We start from the raw sequence: 20,294 nt of genomic DNA on the forward strand, positions 1-20,294 counted from the left end.
ATCATTTTTAGAAATGTCATTTCATTCGTGTTTTATTGAATACCGAGCAAAGCTCGGTCAAATAGCTAGTTTTGTATAATACTAAGTATAAAACTTAATCTGTGGTTTTATTCCAATTACCCCAATTGCAGAGTCAATTTCTTATCTCACTTTTTGCCATCAGACCCTGGTAGACCTATAATACTAAAGTCTAAACTCCTTATTAACTCAGAGATGATGTTAATAATTAGTAATTACGATTTTGACATAATATATCCCATACATTATATGTCAAACTCTACATTAAATTAAAAAATTAATCATCATTAAAATGTCTCTGAGCGCGGTGCGGCCGTAAGACTAGAGTCAGCATATTATTAGGTTTAGCAGGGAAATAAAACAGAAGTGGCAGTTAAAATAAAGTATATTTCATTATGTACAGATTTCCTCTTAATCGTAGACAGAGCAAAAGTCTCATAATAAATGAATAGTAAACAGTAAACTGCCAGTAAAATATTAATTGATTTATTTATTAATTATTTTTAAAAACTATTTTATTTAATATTATTATCATGACTAGCTTTCACAATGACTTATTAAGTATTCTATGATAAATTATGGATAAATCATTCGAAGTCATCAACTTTCTAACTACGTTAAAAACAGCACCAGAAATACGATGAGGATGCCGCTCACGAGGCAGATGATCAAGCTTATCTTTTTCTGCAAGAAAAAAAATACGCATATTAAATTTTGGCGGGAGAGAAAAAATAATTAGGGAGTGCCTCCGCAGTCCGCTGCCGGCGCCGGCTACCAAAAATATCAGTAATGGCATAGACTATAGGTAATATGGGCATTTTTCAAATCTTTTGACCAGTTACTAACCGGAATGTCATTTTTTTGTGTATTAATTATGGCAATTTTTTCATATTGTTGGATAGCTCCTTTAATAAGCTTTTTATCGATGCTAATTATGCTATATTTGAACGAGCAATTAAATGGAAAAATGTGTTTTTCTAGACCCCTTAGAACAAAAGTCGTTCCAATATACTTAATTCCAAAAGAAACAATTAAGTATATTATATTTTTTTGTATTTTTTCGTATCAATTTTATCAGTTTCATTGACAATGAGAGCAAACAAAAACAATTTTTATCGTTTTTCTATAAAATAATGATTAAATTATCTCCAATTAGTAACATTTGTTTCATTTTGTACCCGAATTATACTCTGTTATTAAAAAATCGCAAGGTATACGACAGTCTCTTTGTGATTTAGATGAAATAAATCCAAATAAACAATATTTATTTATTACTTCTATTCATTTTCTTATAAATTAACAAAGAAAAATAACATTTTCTGGAAAAAATCAGACTGAAAAAGATTACTAATTGGAATTCTTAGTTACTAATAGGAACATAAAGTTGAGTTCACAATTACAACTTTTTTTATAAACTTGTCTACTTATTACAATTTAATCAGTCTTAATTAGAATCACAAAATATCAATCACAAATGTTATATTAAATTAATAACACAGTGTTGGCGAAATGACGCCATATAACTTTGTAATATATATTACAAAATTATACATAAAAGTATGATATTATCACGTATATACATATATTATATGTACGTATCAGAATGACCGGTCAAAATAACCACTCAGCTGTAAAATATTATAATACATTTTAAAACTATTTGATGCCTATGTATCACATGTGTAACACATAATAAATAAAACGATTAATTTCCTAAATTGGCAGTCGTTCTGATGTCGGAATTACTGACCACATTAGATTCTCACGTGAGGGGTTCGAAATATCCATTTAGAACCTATTTAGGCCGCATTGCACTTCATGATAAAAAGGCTGAAAACGCTCCTTTTCGTTCCGAAAATTGAGTGTTTTCAGCCTTTTTATCATCAAGTGGAATGTGGCCTAAATAGGTTCTAAAAGTTATTTAATGGCTGATTGATATTTCGTACCCCTAATTTTTTTCTGGCGGCTAATTGAAATTTCAAGGTAAGTCGAGATTCCAAATGTGGCAGTACCTAATCGTGACTGCCTATTTTTTAACTAATTGTCTTAATTATTATTTAAGTATCAATTATTTAAACAAAGGTATCATTTTATAGTATCAAATAGGTCTAAAATAAAAAAAATATCATTTTTATTACATTTTAAAAATCCGTAAATTTTTTACTGAGGACTCGGCCTTATACTTCCAATTAGTAACAAAATCCATTCCGGTTATATGTAACGTTATTTACATGACGTTACTATAGTTTGTGCGTTTTATGATGATATCCGTGACACATTAAAATTGACAATAGTAGGTAAGTTACCTAACAAAAATTAATCGATAATTTAAAAATATCGAATCACTTCGTAAAGGAATTGCAATCGAAATTATCGATTTCGTACTGACAGTTCAGTGGTGCCGGCGATTTAAGATGGCCGCCCTTTTTTATCGATTTGATTTCGATTCAACAGAGTCAATCTCTATTGACATAAGTATCGTTTCATGCATCTACTTTTTTCAAATGTTTTCGTAACAATAATTTTATACTCCTATTTCACAGTTAATATTTATAATTTTATATTAATAAGTTAGCATTTAGCAACTTTTCATTTTTATTCATTTACAATTATATGAAACATTTGTTTTTGTAGATGAAACATAATTTATTACATTTTGATTTTTTTGGTTTTCTTGTAAAAAAAACCCGTAGCAAGGAATACGAAAACTGTCACCCATATCATCTTAAAACGCACTAACTATAAAGTACATATCATGAGCTTAGATTACAAAATGTTCTATTTAACTTACTAAATTAAGCAATTCAAATAAACTTTTCTTATTTTTGGATACTTTATACGCAACTTCCTATAATTTTCATCTTAAAACAATTACATTGACCTATTAAATATCACTCTACTTACTGGAAGATGTTTTCGTGGACACGTTGCTCGACGACGAAAGTAACGAATTTTACTAATGACAGAGGCCCACAACAGAAACAGTAATGACGTTAACTGTCAAAAAATAGTTGCCACATCACAAAAAATACTAAAATTGCTATGATTTCTTTTTGGAAGTCGATAAAAAACGACGTTACCTACCGGAAATTCCGGTTTTCTCGAAATCCGGGACAAAACAAAATTTGATTTATTTTCATATTTTTATATAACAACAAATAAACAAAAGATAATAATAACAAAATTATTTATTGTGTTACTAAAAAATTAAAGATATTAATATAAGTTTCTAAGAATATTTCAAGATATGGCATTACAAAGTTAAGAAGGTGTACAGGGGACATGGTGAAATTGGCACACCTGTTGTAAAATTTTGTTATTTTATTTAAATTATGATTTCTTTTTCGATCACTTTTCTATTTTATATTACTTTAAATGAAATTTGCTACCGATTGCCATTTACCGCGACATTTTTACTAGTTCTCTTTAAATAATATAAAAGCACAAAGTCAGGGGACATCTTGTTTTCGCCGTGGTCAAAAGATTTGAAAAATGCCCAACTAATTACTGTCGGCAGCCGAGATAACGGCCGCCGCTCAAAATGGGAACCGGTGAAAATGCGTAAAACGCTTATAGGTTCCAGTGCCGATAATCAAATTTTAAAAAGAAATAATTATACGTAATCTCAAATATTCGACTTCTTAACCGACTTCTAAAGGTGGAGGTTATGTGTTCAGCTGTGGATATTTTAGTTTTTGTGCTGCATTTTCATCTACCTTAGCTTTACTACATTTTTTCAGCTACCAAAAAGTAAGATTTTGCACCACAGTATTATACCCCGTGGACCCCGTGGTATACTTCCGAAGGTACTGAAGAACTTCGGACTCCTTATACATGTTAGATTTTAGAGAGTTTCAGCGTTGTTTAAAGAAGCAAAGATCTTTATTTTGTGGCAAAGATTCACACCTGTCTGCTTTTTTCCGAATAGGTTTTGCCTTTCAGAAGTTCATGGCCGCCGATCTCCACGAGGTCTGCCGCCTGCCGCGCATAGTACTCGACGCTGTCGACTTGCTCTTGCTGGAAGAAAAAGGCCAACATAAATGGGTATATTTTGATTAGATTGTTTTGTTAATATCACAGACAGATAACTAACCAAGCTAAGATGGGCAAACGAGCAAACGCGTCACCTGATGGAAAGCAACTACCGTCGCCCATGGAGACTCGCAACATCAGAAGAGCTGCAGGTGCGTTGCCAGCCTTTAAAATGTGCGAAATCTATTGGCCCCATATGGACGCTGCAGCCCCTAGGCTGCGGCCTATACGGCCTATTTATCAATCCGGGGCTGGTGTGTGGTAGCGACTAACGAGATACCTCAAGGTGTAAGTGTGAACTACTCAGATGAAGACCTACCTGTGCAGCCACCAAATGCGCCAGTTGGAGGAAGAGGTCCCTGACGCCGACCAGGGACTGCTCCACCCTCAGCAGCTCGTCTCGCCTGACCTCAGCTTCCCGCAGCGTCCGCCGCGCCTCTGCTGTCTCCGCACGCAACTAAAAAAAATAAAATTACTACAGTATTTTAAAATGATAAAACGGCTGCAAAATGGGCATTGTCCAAAAAAAATCACATGTACTTTTTATATTGTTTTTCGTTAAAATAGGGTATTTTAAGAATATAAATTAAATAATTTTGAAATTCATTGGCTAGTTTTTTCTCAATAATTTTTTAAAGTTTCACTCTGACGTCATCACCGGCGGCCAATTGACCTCTGTAGTGTTTTAAATTTCCTTTCAATCTTATTTATAATGGCTGGTTCGTCAAATGCAAGTTCTCATTATGTGAAAGCTGATACGAGAAGCTTACCAAAGTTCGAAATGTAATGTTGGTCGAATGTATTGCTTATTAAACGCCATTGAAGGTCAAACTAAGGTTAAATATTTGTTCAAAAATATAGGTAACTAATGGGTATTTTTTTCTTTTATATACAGAAAAACGATCACTGACTTCATGGGCGTACCGAGGGGGGTACTGGATCATGTTGACGTCCCTACTAAATACTTTTATCTATAAAAATTAAAAATTAAGAAAACTAATTTTTGCCATTTGTTTGCAATACAATATTTTTACAACTAAAAATTATGAATTTTTTATTCTTTATAAGCACCTAGCTAATGAAAAATCTGATTTGCCCCCCCCTGGCCCAGAACCTGGGTAATTTGTCCCCCCCCCCTGGGTACGCCCATGACTGACCTTATTCCACGAAATATTTTTGTAATGAGCAAAATTAAAAAAAAAAAATGGACAATCCCCATTGTACGTAATTAAGAATTAAAATTCCGTATGTATCTCAAAAACTACTGAACCGATTTTGATGAAACTTGTAGTATTCCTTAAGTTAAACCATACCTAGTACAATAAAAAAGAATTACTCGAATCGGACTAGTAGTTCCGGAGATATGCGAACACAAACATAAAAACATACATACATACATATTATAAGTATACATATGTATACATACACTTTTGAAATTTGGCACATTGACATATACGAAAACTGGGCAGTTCTGCAAATATTACATACATACGCGTCGTTTTTTTTAAGTCGGTTAAAAATTAATATTATGAAGGTAAGAAGTAAGAACACAGCTAAGAAGCTAGCAAAATTGATAGTACTACTTATTGAATATTGATAATACTTATTCCTAAATTTTTAAATCCCGTCCCGCTTCGCTTTGAGTGTGTGATATGTCAGTGAGTTAGCGATAGGTAGATGATTTTTATAAGAGAGAAAGAAAAGAATGTAATAGACGTACGTACGTTATCCACAAAAAGTGCTACGTTGTTCGTCTCTAGCAGTAGCTCGCATTCTTCGTCTGTAATGCTGAGGTTTGCTGAAATATTTAAGAAAAATTACTTAGTACAAAAATCGTATTTCTGGATGACTGGCTGACGTAAAACAAATAGGTATGTCCAAAATAGGAATTAAGCTCGATATTAAATTAACAGAATAATAAGAGTACTAAGTTATGAGGTTATGCCGAATGATATTTTGAAATTTGGCCCAATAAAGCAGGCCATTTTCACGGCGCGGTGCACGGTGAGCAATAATTTAGCACGTGTGTTGTTTAGCACTCGTTTACACTGCGTATGCACTGGCTGGTTCATTGACACAGTTACACCAAATGAGATCGAACTTCAGCAGAATAACTGTATCGGTATTTCATAACTCGGATGACGTGTTATAACGGAAAACGCAAAAACGGAGAAATATTTTTTCCGCTGTCATGGTTTTTTGAGGGAGACAAAGAGACTAATTATATGACAACAACTGATAACTGGCCTCCAATGCCAAATGGCTGGCTAGCCAGAGTTCCTCAATGTGGCTACATTGAGGAACTCTAGCGCTGGAACTAGTTCTAAAGCATGGCTGACCGCGTTTACTTGTAGACAGACAATGGCATCAACAGGCAACAGCCAATTAACCTTATACTAACTGAGTTTGATCTGGTCCTGAAGCAGTCTGTACTGGTAGTCCCTAAGCAGCTGCAGCGAGCGTTGATGCTCCGTTAGCGCGTCAGCATACAGCCTCCTCGTCACGGCGAACTGCAGGCGCGTCATCCGCGACACCGCGCTCAGGCCGGAGGAGGACCGCACTCGCGCCTCCAGCTGACGCAGCGCACCACATATCTTCAGGCCGACTGCGTTCGACTGCGTTACAACCGCATCTAGCTGGTCTTGAAGGTCTGGAAGTATGTATAAATGATTGCCTAATTTGACAAAACCGTATCTGTTTAAATCTCTACCTTTTGCAATTTTCGTAGTTTTAGTTATTATTAAAGCCACATGGGTCATTGGTAGCATTCGAGATTCTTATAGAATCAAGACTAGATAGAGTTATGTGAATAGGACTGATAGGAACTTATCATACTAGTAAGGAATAGGAATCTTATGAAATTGATACAAGTGGGTGAACTATGCTTAAAAAAATATATTTGTGTACACTTACGTTTATTTGTATGATAGGTTGGATCTGAATGAAGTCTTCTTATGAGCTGCGTATTTCCATTGACTTCGTGTATCCATCCGCGTATTTGCTCTACCTGAAACGAACATTAAAATGTTACTCTTATATGAGGAAGTACATTTTAAATTCTTAACTTCGGTTTTATCAATAATAAATTTAAAAAAAGTAATTTAGCTTTGTCCACACTGTGCATTTTTCTGTTCGTCAAGGGCATGCGTTATAGTACTTATAGTGCAGTCAACAGCGAACGTGAGGCATGCCCGCGACGCATGCCCTCTGACCGTATCCAAAACTTTTGCATTGTTAATAAAAATGACCAAAACGAAAGTTGAATGAAAGAAGATGACGAAAATTGAAGACGAAAGCGCATCGTGTAGACATAGCTTTTAGGTGTTCAACTAAAACTGGGTGTAAAACAAAAATTATATTATATTATAAAGTAGCCTCAATTTAAAAGTCACAGAATATAATCGCGCATCAAGCTTATCATATTTTAAACATAATGTGATGTCACCGAGGATTACTGACAGCATGAGCATATAATATGGGACCTTGAGTGTTGCCTAGACCTTCGCACCTATTAGCGCTAGTTTTGTCCACAACCCGCTACACGATAATGTAAACCGACAACTTATTGAAAAACACAATGAAAAACTTGCATTAAAAACAAAACAGTGAAGTGATTATTTTGAAATATTATGGAAGTGATTTGTGTTATATTATAGCATATAATTTTGGTTATAAATATTAGAAACATACTTTTATAAACTTTTATTATTCAGTCGCAATGGATTGTATCTAATGTCCCGAAATAATTATTATCCTTGCATCATTTACCGGCGTGAAACAGCGCTTGCGCTGTGTTTCGCCGAGTGAGTGAGTTTACCGGAGGCCCAATCCCTATTCCCTTCCCTACCCTCCCCTATTCCCTTCTCTTGCCATCCCTACCCTTTCCTATTACCCTATTCTCTCTTAAAAGGCCGGCAACGCACCTGCAGCTCTTCTGATGCTGCGAGTGTCCATGGGCGACGGAAGTTGCTTTCCATCAGGTGACCCGTTTGCTCGTTTGCACCTTTATTTCATAAAAAAAAAAATCATAAGATTATGAGACCTTGCTACAGCTCTGAGTTCTGACTTAAGGGGGCGACTAACCCTAAAGTGTCGATTTTATAATTCATTTTTATACTTGAAATTTGAAAATAAGCCCCGAATTGTTTCATTTTCTAAAATTAGATACTACATTATATTTCCGAGAATTCGATCTGAGCAAAAACACGATATCTTAAAATTTTCTCGATAGAAAAAATCACAAAGATGCATCTAATTTTTCACGAATTTTTCATTTATTGCATTAACCGAGCATTGAACTAATTTAATACACATTGTATAAAATTCTATCATTGAGAGATCGACCTAGCGGATTTTTAAAATGTTGTATATTTATCGAGTTATTGAGAAAAAACTAATTTGGCGATGAACCCGCGTCGTTCTTTTTCACCTGGCATATGAAAGACGGGCGTGAGTGTGAAGAGAGAAGGACGATGTTTGATTTTTGGGGTTAGTCGCCCTCTTACACTCTAAATATATTATTATTATTATGTAGACTGTATTACTATACTCGATAGACTTGAAGATAATTATTGGCTTAGGTAACCATAAAGCCTTTGAGATTTAATAGAATTCAATATTCATATTTTGACCCTGTTTTGAATTTTGTGTATAAGGATAAGAGAATGAAGTTCATAGGCCGAGATTAGCTCTACAATCTACATAGATTATAGGTACGTCTACGTATCATAGTCTTTTGTCCGTGTCTGTCTAATGGCCGTACTCAAAGACATTTAATTTTATCTTATATCTTTAAACGAGCAATTCTTGTATATATTACTAGCTGTTGCCCGCGACTTCGTCCGCGTTAGTATAGTAAATCACGTCCCAAGTATTATTTATTGTACAAAAATATTCCCCCGTTTTTTCCACATTTTTCTTTATTTCTTTGCTCCTATTAGTCGTAGAATAATAAAATATAGCCTTTGGCCTTCCTCAATAAATAGGCTATCTAACACTGAAATAATTTTTCAAATCGGACCAGTAGTTCCTGAGATTAGCGCGTTCAAATAAGCCCTTTCAAATAATTTCCCCCCGTTTTTTTTCACGCTTTCCTCTATTTCTTCGTTCTTATTAGTCTTAGCGTGATAAAATATAGCCTATAACCTTCCTCAACAAATGAGCTATCTAACACTGAAAGATTTTTTAATCGGACCAGTAGTTCCTGAGATTAGCGCGTGCCCTTTTATAAAATTTCTCCCATTTTTTCCACATTTTCCACTATTTATTCGCTCCTATTAGTCTTAACGTGATAAAATATAGCCTGTAGCCTTTTTCGATCAATGGGCTATCTAACACAGAAATAATTTTTCAAATCGGACCAGTACTTCCTGAGATTAGCGCGTTCAAACAAACAAACAAACAAACAAACTAACTACTAACAAACTCTGCAGAATTATAATATTAGTATAGATAGTTTAATGAAGAGCTTGTCAGACAATATTGTATGGAACTTATGTCAAAATCTTAATTTAAATACAGTTATGTAAATATTATAATTTTCAGTTACGTTTAGCAGTGGACGGCAATAGGCTGATGATCATGATGATGGCGATGAATTATAACATTCGTCTGTGACTGAGTGCGGCAGCTAGAATGGTAAGAAATTAAGTAAGAATAAGAGCAATGAGAGGCAGAGAGTTGCTCTACAATCTACATTAGAGATTTTACTTAAGTTCTAAGGTAGTTCCCCTTTTATTAGGCTCATGCCTGAATTCAGTTTCGATTGCACTTCTTAGATTTTTTATTACTATTACTTCCTAATATTGGGTAATTTATGTACGGTCATCCAATAATGTTTTGTGAGTAAATATGGATTTTGTACCCGGACGTATAGTTTTTGTGATTTTTTTGCTGTCAATGATTGCATTGCGGTGTATATGAAACGTTGCAATGAACGCACGGCTAATGAGCTTAATAGAAGCAACTGATGCGAAGTGCTACCACTAATTGATGTACCGTTGTCGCACGTTTCAGATGTTATTAATTAGGTCATGCCTGTTGTCCAGACATTATTATTATAAAACAACCGTAAATATAAAGTAACGTAAACGTAATATAGTTACCTATAGAAGAAGGAAGTAGTAACTATCTAATCAATTTGCATTTGGGCGGTACATTCTTAAAAATGTTGAAACACAAAATATGATCCTATGATCCTATTTTGGTTAGAATTAATAAGTGGCAAGCCCGCCTTTAAAAGTAAAGCTTGCTTCTGTTATAACTTACATAAAAAGTAAAGCTCATTTTCCAAGTTTCAAGCAGTAGACTGTTCCAAGTTCCAATCATAGTGCTTCCGAAAGGAAAACATCGTATATACAATATACATAGTACCAGGGCCGTCTTTAGCCCATGTGGCGCCCGTGTGCAAATATAACCCAGCGCCCCCTAGCAAGAGCGATCAAAATGAAGTATACAGTTTGCCCGGCCGCTTAAGGGTGAAGACATAGGACCAGTGCCGGTCCAAGTCAAATTTTCAGGTGGTGCGAAAACCAAAAGTTGCGCCCTTCTAAATAAAAAAATCGGCCAAGTGCGAGTCGGACTCGCGCACGAAGGGTTCCGTACGATTATAAAGAAAAGATAGGCAAAAAATTATGTTTTTTTATGGGAGCCCTTAAATATTTATTTAAGTACAAATACAATTAAGTATTTTGTGAATATTTCAAGTGCCTACGTGTAGTCGTTATTGATCTACGATTGGTCTGTTATCCAGACGACACTTACATGCTGGCCCACGGAGACATGTTTGAGGAGACAATACGCCTGGCGAGAGTGGGTGTCGAGTCTCAGGTTGTGGCGTTTATAGAGCGTTGGGGCTGCGAGTTGCAGTCGAAAACTTAGGTAGGCCATGTTTTTCTATGGGCCCCGGAAGCACCGCCCCCGCGCATCGCAGAGATGTGGAGGAGAGTGTGCCGATCGGCGCTGAAATGCAGTACTTGGGTTTGCTCCTGGATTCTGAACGGATATTTACCCCTCGTTTTCGTCGATTGGCACTAAAACTGAAGAAGATGGCCATGGCCCTGAATCGCCTTCTGCCAAAATCTGTGGTTCAGGGCCCACCTGCAGACTGCTTTATACAGGGGTCCAGGCAGTCCTGTTTGAGCGTAACACATAGGCGCCTGGAATAGACAGCTGCTATCGAACCATTAGCTGGCGAAAGCGGCGTTGGCGCTGTCCGTGGGATCTGGAGGCTCGCGTGTTGTCGGAGGGTTTATGTTGGCGCCACCTGCAGACGCATGTCATTACAATACGCACCAAGCAAGCAAGTCCTCACTCCCCAACTGCCAACTGTGAAAGCGATCTAGTCGATACTACAACAGTGGATGGCACATTCAAGGGGCGCACTTACCTTCGGTCATTACCTGAACCATACAGACAGGAGGAAACGATCGCCTAGGTGCCACCACAGCCTGAGAAAGACAATACGGTGCAGTATACGCTCATTGAACGCTCTGCATGGGCTGAACAACGGGCTGAGTTTTGCGCCTTCCTTGGATTGGACCTTACTGCTTATTGGGAAGCAGTAGCTTATACCCTCTGCGAAACTGTTAAGTCGCAAACGGAGGCTGCATAAAGAGAGCAGGAAGCAAATTAATACGCAGATCCCATGAGAAGGAGGCACGGAGGGTGTAGGCTGCACGGCGCCCGCCACGACCGCAAGGGCGCCGTCAAGAGTACATTTGTTTGTGATCTTGACGACAAAATATCGTCTTTTATATTAGAGATGTTCCGATCATGACTTTGGCCGACTAGCCGACGAGCCGATTAGTCGGTAGCAAAGAAGCCGACTAATCGGCCGACTAGTCGGCCAACCGATCATGGTTTTAGATGTTTTTGTAACGCTTTGTTTACTGCTGATTCGCGGGTAAGTCGCATACGCCGCCTGCGAACGTACGAACGTACCGACTAGCCGACTAGCCGATTAGTCGGTAGCAAAGAAGCCGACTAATTTTTATTATAAATAGAATGAAGAAGATATTATGTTGTTACTAGCTGTCCCGGCAAACGTTTCTTTGCCATATAAAGTATTTCACCCGTATTATTTTATTGAAGTGACTAAATAAGTATGTCACCATGGCAACGTCCATCGCTATCCCGTCGCACAAACAATGGTCGCTGTCAGTCTCGAGTTGTAATAATTTACTATTATTTATTCAACAAATGCACTTATCAATATAATAAGTACCCAGTAGCCGATTCTCAGACCTACTGAATATGCATATAAAATTTGGTTAAAATCAGTAAAGCCGTTTCGGAGGAGTACGCGGCCTAACATTGTGACACGAGAATTTTATATATAAGAGTTAATAAATGTCATAGATATTTATTTACAAGCAAGTAATTTGAGAAACAATTTACTTAATTTCTTAAATGTAAAAGGTTTTTTCTTAAATGTAATATCAATAATAGTAATATAATAAAAATCCAAATAGTCGGCGCTTTTTGCCGACTATTCGCCGACTACAAAAGTGGCCGGATAGTCGGCTTTACCGACTAGTCGGCGAATAGTCGGCACATCTCTAATTTATATGTTTTAAGGTTCATTTCACCTTGAAAAATAAAGTTTATATTTATGTTTCAAAAGCCGAGCCGCTCGTGGCGCGCCTTGCTTTGCTGTAATTCGACAAATATAAGAAGAGCTCCAGATACTACACAAAATGTAAATGAGTTCTTTTTACGTTGGTCATTATAGCGAGGCGGCCGAGTGGGGCGCGCCGAGTGGAGCTCCCTTGCGAGCGGCGCTCGGCGCCCCTTGGACCGCGGCGCCCGTGTGCAACGCACACCCTGCACCTAAGGGAAAGACGCCCCTGCATAGTACATCGTACCTACATAGAATAGTTAATTCCAGTGCAAGGATAAATCATTATACGACTACGACAATTTTAAAATTACATTCTTCATAAATGTTGAGTTTATTAATATAGCCTAGAATGTATTACAGAATAATGGACAAGGTAGCGTACCTCTTATCTTTTGTACTAGAGTTACGTTATAAACGTTATTAGTTATTACGTGGAAATGACGTATAAAGGTAGAATACGAATTAAAATTCGAAGTATAATGTGATTCATTAAATGTTAATTTATTTTATTTGTAATATATACCCTCTAGATATTTACGCAGGGTATAACTTTTAAAGATTGTTAGTGTCTTTGTCTGATATGATTATGAAAAAGCAAGCTGACTTTTTTGTTATCCGCTGTTCTTATTTGCTATTTTCTCTGCAAATGATTTTATCAGTAAAGTATCGTTTAGTCTTCTTTTTTTTTTTTTCTTAATGAAATAAGGGGGCAAACGAGCAAACGGGTCACCTGATGGAAAGCAACTTCCGTCGCCCATGGACACTCGCAGCATCAGAAGAGCTGCAGGTGCGTTGCCGGCCTTTTAAGAGGGAATAGGGTAATAGGGGAGGGTAGGGATGGGAAGGGAAGGGAATAGGGAAGGGTAGGGAAGGGAATAGGGTAAGGGATTGGGCCTCCGGTAAACTCACTCACTCAGCGAAACACAGCGCAAGCGCTGTTTCACGCCGATTTTCTGTGAGAACGTGGTATTTCTCCGGTCGAGCCGGCCCATTCGTGCTGAAGCATGGCTCTCCCACGTATGAAAATACGAACTAATGAAAATACGAACCTCTTTGCATAGTTCGTCGATATCCTCGTGATTTTTCTCGTAACCCAGTGTCGTCTCGACCACGGTGTCGTGGTACACACCTGCTGAATTCGCCAACTGGAAAACAAAAATATTTGCGTTATAATATAATAGTTTAATTTAATAAATAGGAAAAATATATAGATAAAAGGCTTGTAAGGGTTTAGCTAACAAGCTCCTAAAAATATCTTTAAATGTAGCATAGTTGTTAAACAGACAGTAAAGAGTATTTAAATAATAAATAATTACATTTAAGTAAGTGAAGTATTTTAAACGAAGTATTAAAAACCTTTTACAATACAATATTTAGTTTCACGTCTAATAAAGGCAGCGAAGGGTAAACTTTTAAATGATAATTATAAACAGTTACAAGACAACCGCAACGTGTGTTTTGTTAAGTTTTAAGTTTATACGGTAGCATAAATTCCTTTATACTTACTACCGTATAAACTTAAAACTGAACAAAGATTTTGGAGTAGGATTTTTGAAAGTTTGAAGATTTCAGATTCATTAAAATATAAACAAGAGTAAAAATATTGGTATTGTTTAATTCTTTTATTTGGGATCGATCGATGCTCTTCTAGTAGGCAATATTAAGATTTAAGACTTGCGAGTTGCGAGATGTCCATTGGCACTTGGACGCCTCCTGGTTAAGAGCGTGGCTCTCGACTCGGAGGTCGTGGGTTCGATTCCCGCGTTGGAAACGTGTTATTTCCAAGTTTGGTTAGGACAGTGCAGGCTGATCACCTGATTGTCTGACAAGTAAGATGATCCATGCGTCGGATGGGCATGTAAAAAGTCGGTCCTGCGCCTGATCTCTCGCCAGTCGTGTCGGTCTTCCGTCCCACTGGGTTATGAGAGTGAAGGAATAGAGAGTGCTCTTGTGTACTGCGCACACACTTGAGCACTTTTTTTTTTTAATGAAATAAGGGGGCAAACGAGCAAACGGGTCACCTGATGGAAAGCAACTTTCGTCGCCCATGGACACTCGCAGCATCAGAAGAGCTGCAGGTGCGTTGCCGGCCTTTTAGAGGGAATAGGGTAATTGGGGAGGGTAGGGATGAGAAGGGAAGGGAATAGGGGAGGGCAGGAAACGGAATTGGGTAGGGGATTGGGCGTGAAACAGCGCAAGCGCTGTTTCACGCCGGTTTTCTGTGAGAACGTGGTATTTATCCGGTCGAGCCGGCCCGTGGCCAGCCGGCCGGCATGGCTCTCCCACGTTTAATTACTCCTGCGTACCTGGCCTGGTTTCAACGAAACTGGCCACCGTCACCGAAATCGGTGTGGGGAGTATTATTATTATTATTGGCACTTGGCAGAGTTTGTGATTTTGTGCTAAGTTTTATAATTATTCTGTTTAATAACAATCTAAGTATACATAATATAAAACAAAGTCGCTTGTTTCCCTCATGTACCTTTGTTCCCTTTAATCTTTAAAATTACGCAACGGATTTTTATGATTCTTTCAGTGTTAGATAGCCCATTTATCGAGGAAGGCTATAGGCTATATTTTATCACGCTATTAAGAATAATAGGATAATGTGGAAAAAACAGGGGAAATTATTTGAAAAGGCCTATCTCGCGAACTACTGGAGCAATTTTTATGTTATTTGGCACAGATAAGAAGTAGACCACGTGAAGGATCATAGGCTATCGATTTTAATCATAATAGCTAGTAGAATACTAGAATTAAGTGTAAAGATTGTTTGATTGAATTTTTTATCAAAAGATATTTTAACATAACAACACCCCTCTACATAGGTACAATGGCGATAACATTGAATAGAATAGAATATATTTATTGAATATATTTATATAATATAATATTTATAGAATATATTTTGAATCATTCAACATTTGAAGCTTTTATTAGCTGCTATTACTTACTAGTTATTCTTATTACTTATGTATGCAGATAATAAATTCTGCCATAACATGCCTGATTACACACGTAGAGTCGATAATTTTACCTTGTTTGAGAGCTATGTAATTATGGGGCACAAATTGCTGTTGTTGCCTGTATAATGTACCTGCTTTATGAGGTGCCAACTGCCAATCTCTGCCAGACCCATAAAGCCCCATAAGGACTCCGGTGACCGCGACAACAATTATCATAGATTTCCATTTTCCAGGAATCCGCGCTCGAAGGATTAATATTATAGTAAAAATCTTTTTAATATCAGATAGGTACTATCGACAAAGTTTGGATGTCGTTTATCGTTTATATGTGGAAAATATTGTAGTTTAACCTAATACCAGCTATGTCTGTAGTCGTTGCGGTCACTTCCCTAAAGTTTGTTCTTTGAGGGGTTCTTCGAGTTTACTAGACTAAGGCAAACTTTTATGTCTTTTCGATATCATGCACCCCCTGCCCCATAGGTATACACTTATTGTTTAAAACTTCAAAATGTTACTATTCAAAAAAAGTGATTCTCAAAGAAAATAACCTCTAGGATAAACCACAGAATATATAATAGTACTCCGGCTAAACCAAGGTGTACCTCCTAGCGACTCGATTGAAATAAGTCGATATAGAGTTTCGTAGAAAGAAACGTGATTTTATGATTCATCACTATTGAATATTGATATTACTTACCGCGTAAAAATACAGGCAAAACCGCAATCAGGCAAGTAATTCTTAAATTGAGCTCCTAATGTGTGTTAATAATGTGAACAACACGGTATAATATGATGCTACATTTAACAAAAGAATTACCTTTAATATGCAAAGAAAAGTTTTACTTTATCTATAGGGCAAAAGTCCCCTAATAAATTAACATAAATAAATTCGCAAGTGAAATAGTAGGTATAACATTTTTACTGTTGTAGTACGACTAGGTACATAACAAATTCTAGGATACCTAGGTAGGTACGATTTACGAAGAGCTAGATACTCAAAATTATCCGATAGGTATAATATTATTATTTTCCTCTATGCTCAAAATATTACACCTTCCAGAACCAAAAGCACTTGATCATTTTAACTTTCCTTTTAATAATAAAACTAAATGTGACAAAAAGTACTCGAACCTCGCATTGTGCCGGCCACTTTATTTTCTTTCATACGGCGTGAATGCGAGTGATTTTCAAATTAGGGTCACTGAGAAGTCAAACATTACAAAGAACGTTCTAACAATGCTCGCTCCCAACAAGAATCGTTTATAAACTATATTACACAGAGATATTTTTGACGGTTTGTTTGCACGGTTTATCTTCTGAACTTACTTGTCTTAGTTCATCTAGCCGGTCTTTGCTCCGCATGTTTTTCTTAGGTCACACACCTCTTCTTCCTTACTCCAACCACACTGAGCACTTCCCACTTATTCCTCACACTAGTCTTGATTCTAGATTCTTAGTGTATCTAGTACTCAGGTTGGACGCGGCCGTGCGCGGCGGTATCTAATCGCGTACTGATAAGCGACTGATACCACGTTAAGGCCAAGCTGCAGTTTGCGATGCGCTTATTTCTTATTAGTCAGTTTTTGCGAGTTTTGTGTTCGTTAATGATTTTTTGTTTTGTGTTTTCTTACTCACCTTGTGTTTTGATTCCGTTAGTTTAGTCTTTTGTGCTTCGTAAGCCTTGAAAATAATGTATGAGACAGTTTATTAATAAAAACGTCATGCAATTAATTTGCTTTTTTGAGTTAGAATCTTCGTGTACTTATTTTAAAATAACAACTAGCTATTTGACCGAGCTTTGCTCGGTATTCGATAAAACACGAATAAAATGACATTTTCTAAAAATGATTCCTAGCTAGATCGATTTATCGCCCCCGAAACCCTCTATATACTAAATTTCATGAAAATCGTTGGAGCCGATCCCGAGATTCCAATTATATATATACAAGAATGGCTGGTTTAAAAATATAAGATTCTAAGGTCCTATTAAAGGTTTAGGATGAACCTAAACTGGGATATATTAGGATCACCTAATTCCTGTTCCTCATATTTTATGGTCTAACTATAAGGCCTCGGCATTATTATAGAGCTATAAATACCATCATCATTATTTAAAGCAGCTGTATTAAGTACACATGTAATTTTCATCTTCTATTTACTGAAATAAAAATGAATTTCAGTTCTCGAGAACGCCTGAACCGATTTGGCAAATTTGAGTCTTGAAATATTTGTGGAAGTCCAGGGAAGGTAATATACGAGGACAAAGAGGTAAGTGATACGAATTACGAAGGTCACCGCCCACCGGGTCATCTAGTTTATGTATACATAAAATGCAATGCTTTAATTGCATTAGGTATATAATGACTCAAGACAGATCAAAGGTGTTTTCGACCATAAACAAACGATAATGAGTTCACATCAGTGGTACCAACAGTCTCTATTAAAAGTATTAATAGCCTTATTGCATGTTTAACGTTCAAGGTACATAACATTTTATTATTTATGAAAATATTACAGGTACTTATTTAAATTAATGGTTAGCTAGCTGTGCGTATAGCTTGATAATTAAAATATGAGTCCTCATATTATTACGTTTTCTATTGTAATTTGTAACGAATGTAGTAAGTTGGTGCGCCTTTAGGAAAATGTAGCATTAATGTGATGAAAGATGATCAGCATTTTTGCTTATTATACAAGTAGGTCACAGACACATTTGTGTGCACTTTAGAAAAAATAAGCACATTTTTGACACCTTTTTACCGCGCACATGTACGCGCATGGCATACAGTTCGATAAGGCTTTATTTGAACGTGGGTGACATTGACGGGAGCGCTGTTGGTAAAGGAGAACTGTCAAACACATGTCAAAAATGTCGTTTTTCTATGTTAGAAGCGTTTAGTTCCTTTTCTCGCCACGTTCAAATAAAGCCTTGTCGAACTGTACCTTTTTTTATGAAATAAGGGGGCAAACGAGCAAACGGGTCACCTGGTGGAAATCAACTTCCGTCGCCCATGGACACTCGCAGCATCAGAAGAGCTGCAGGTGCGTTGCCGGCCTTTTAAGAGGGAATAGGGTAATAGGGGAGGGTAGGAAATGGAGTAGGGGAGGGTAGGGAAGCAAATAGGAGAGGGTGAAGGAAATAGGAGAGGGTAGGGAAGGGAAAAGGGTAGGGATTGGGCCTCCGGTAAACTCACTCACTCGGCGAAACACAGTGCAAGCGCTGTTTCACGCCAGTTTTCTGTGAGCCCGTGGTATTTCTCTGTGGTACCTATTGTGAAAAAATGTGCTTGGCCTTAATAAAAATGAATTTCAGTCATCAGTTCAATGGCTCAGGTAGTCCGTGTGTAGCAGAGCGGTACACATACGCCATCTTGAGGTTAACTGCACCGGTCGATTTTATGATTAACAATTACTTATATGGTTGCAGAAACCACAAAAGCATAACGCGGATCCATAATAATTAATTAAAGATTTTTACTGAAATTATAGCTGTTATTGAGGCCATTTAAAATAGGAGAGGGTAGGGAAGGGAAAAGGGTAGGGATTGGGCCTCCGGTAAACTCACTCACTCGGCGAAACACAGTGCAAGCGCTGTTTTACGCCAGTTTTCTGTGAGCCCGTGGTATTTCTCTGTGGTACCTATTGTGAAAAAATGTGCTTGGCCTTAATAAAAATGAATTTCAGTCATCAGTTCAATGGCTCAGGTAGTCCGTGTGTAGCAGAGCGGTACACATACGCCATCTTGAGGTTAACTGCACCGGTCGATTTTATGATTAACAATTACTTATATGGTTGCAGAAACCACAAAAGCATAACGCGGATCCATAATAATTAATTAAAGATTTTTACTGAAATTATAGCTGTTATTGAGGCCATTTAAAATAATTAGAAAAGGGACATCTATCTAACTATTTATGAATCAAAACATGTTAATCCTTCTAAGTTAGTTCTGCCAAATGATAGCAGATGGCGTTAAATTTCACAAAAGCAAAAAGGCTGCTATTTTGTTCAGTAAGCCGCATCCGTAACCGAAACCTTTTTTTTATTTGACAAACCGCCCCCTAACTGGGTCATTGCTTGTTTTCTGCTATACTTCTAATTGTTTACTAATTTATTCAAGTAAGTACAGTTTTATAACCAATAAAATAAATACTTATACCTGTTTTACAAAATTCCAATTAATTCATCAAGCCCCATACGCTCACCGGTGAACGAGACACAATAGAATATCTATTGTGTCTCGTTTTCCCACGATCGGCGGGTTAAAACCAAATTATATAATACAACAAAAGATAACCGAAAGCTTATCGGCATCATAATTAATTAATAATATGTGTACGAATCTTTTGCACTCAATCTATGGGAATCGTATATAATTTTTAAGGATCGTATTTTTTCTGTCAAACTACGTCCCGGTCCCAGAAGCTCAAAATATTTATGTACCATCGAAGAAATTGTGCGGGATGTTGTTCTTCTAGTCTTTAGAAGTTTAGAGCCTATGAAATAATGAACCGATTACTATAATAGTAATACATGATTTGTAACATTTCAGCCGCTAATACTATACAGGGTTTAAGTTGTAACAAGACAAAGTCATAATACTACTTTTGGGCGTGTATACAGTGCGCTGTGCGCTGCTATTTTCACAGAAAACTTTA

The 20,294-nt window shown here is 36.9% G+C and overlaps 1 protein-coding gene across 1 annotated transcript; it reads right to left on the reverse strand.

Annotated features, from left to right (window-relative positions):
• Positions 1-476: 476 nt before the first annotated feature.
• LOC121739903 (syntaxin-1B-like) lies at positions 477-17,157 on the reverse strand. The gene is made up of 8 exons (XM_042132505.1): positions 16,963-17,157; positions 13,720-13,815; positions 6,964-7,057; positions 6,452-6,700; positions 5,775-5,848; positions 4,370-4,507; positions 3,925-4,035; positions 477-702 (listed from the first exon to the last, which is right to left on the reverse strand). Exons 1-8 carry the CDS (start codon positions 16,996-16,998, stop codon positions 631-633), a joined length of 870 nt encoding a protein of 289 aa, XP_041988439.1. The 5' UTR covers positions 16,999-17,157; the 3' UTR covers positions 477-630.
• Positions 17,158-20,294: the final 3,137 nt, after the last annotated feature.

This window comes from Aricia agestis, chromosome 2 (assembly GCF_905147365.1).
Source record: "Aricia agestis chromosome 2, ilAriAges1.1, whole genome shotgun sequence".
Classification (NCBI taxonomy): domain Eukaryota; kingdom Metazoa; phylum Arthropoda; class Insecta; order Lepidoptera; family Lycaenidae; genus Aricia; species Aricia agestis.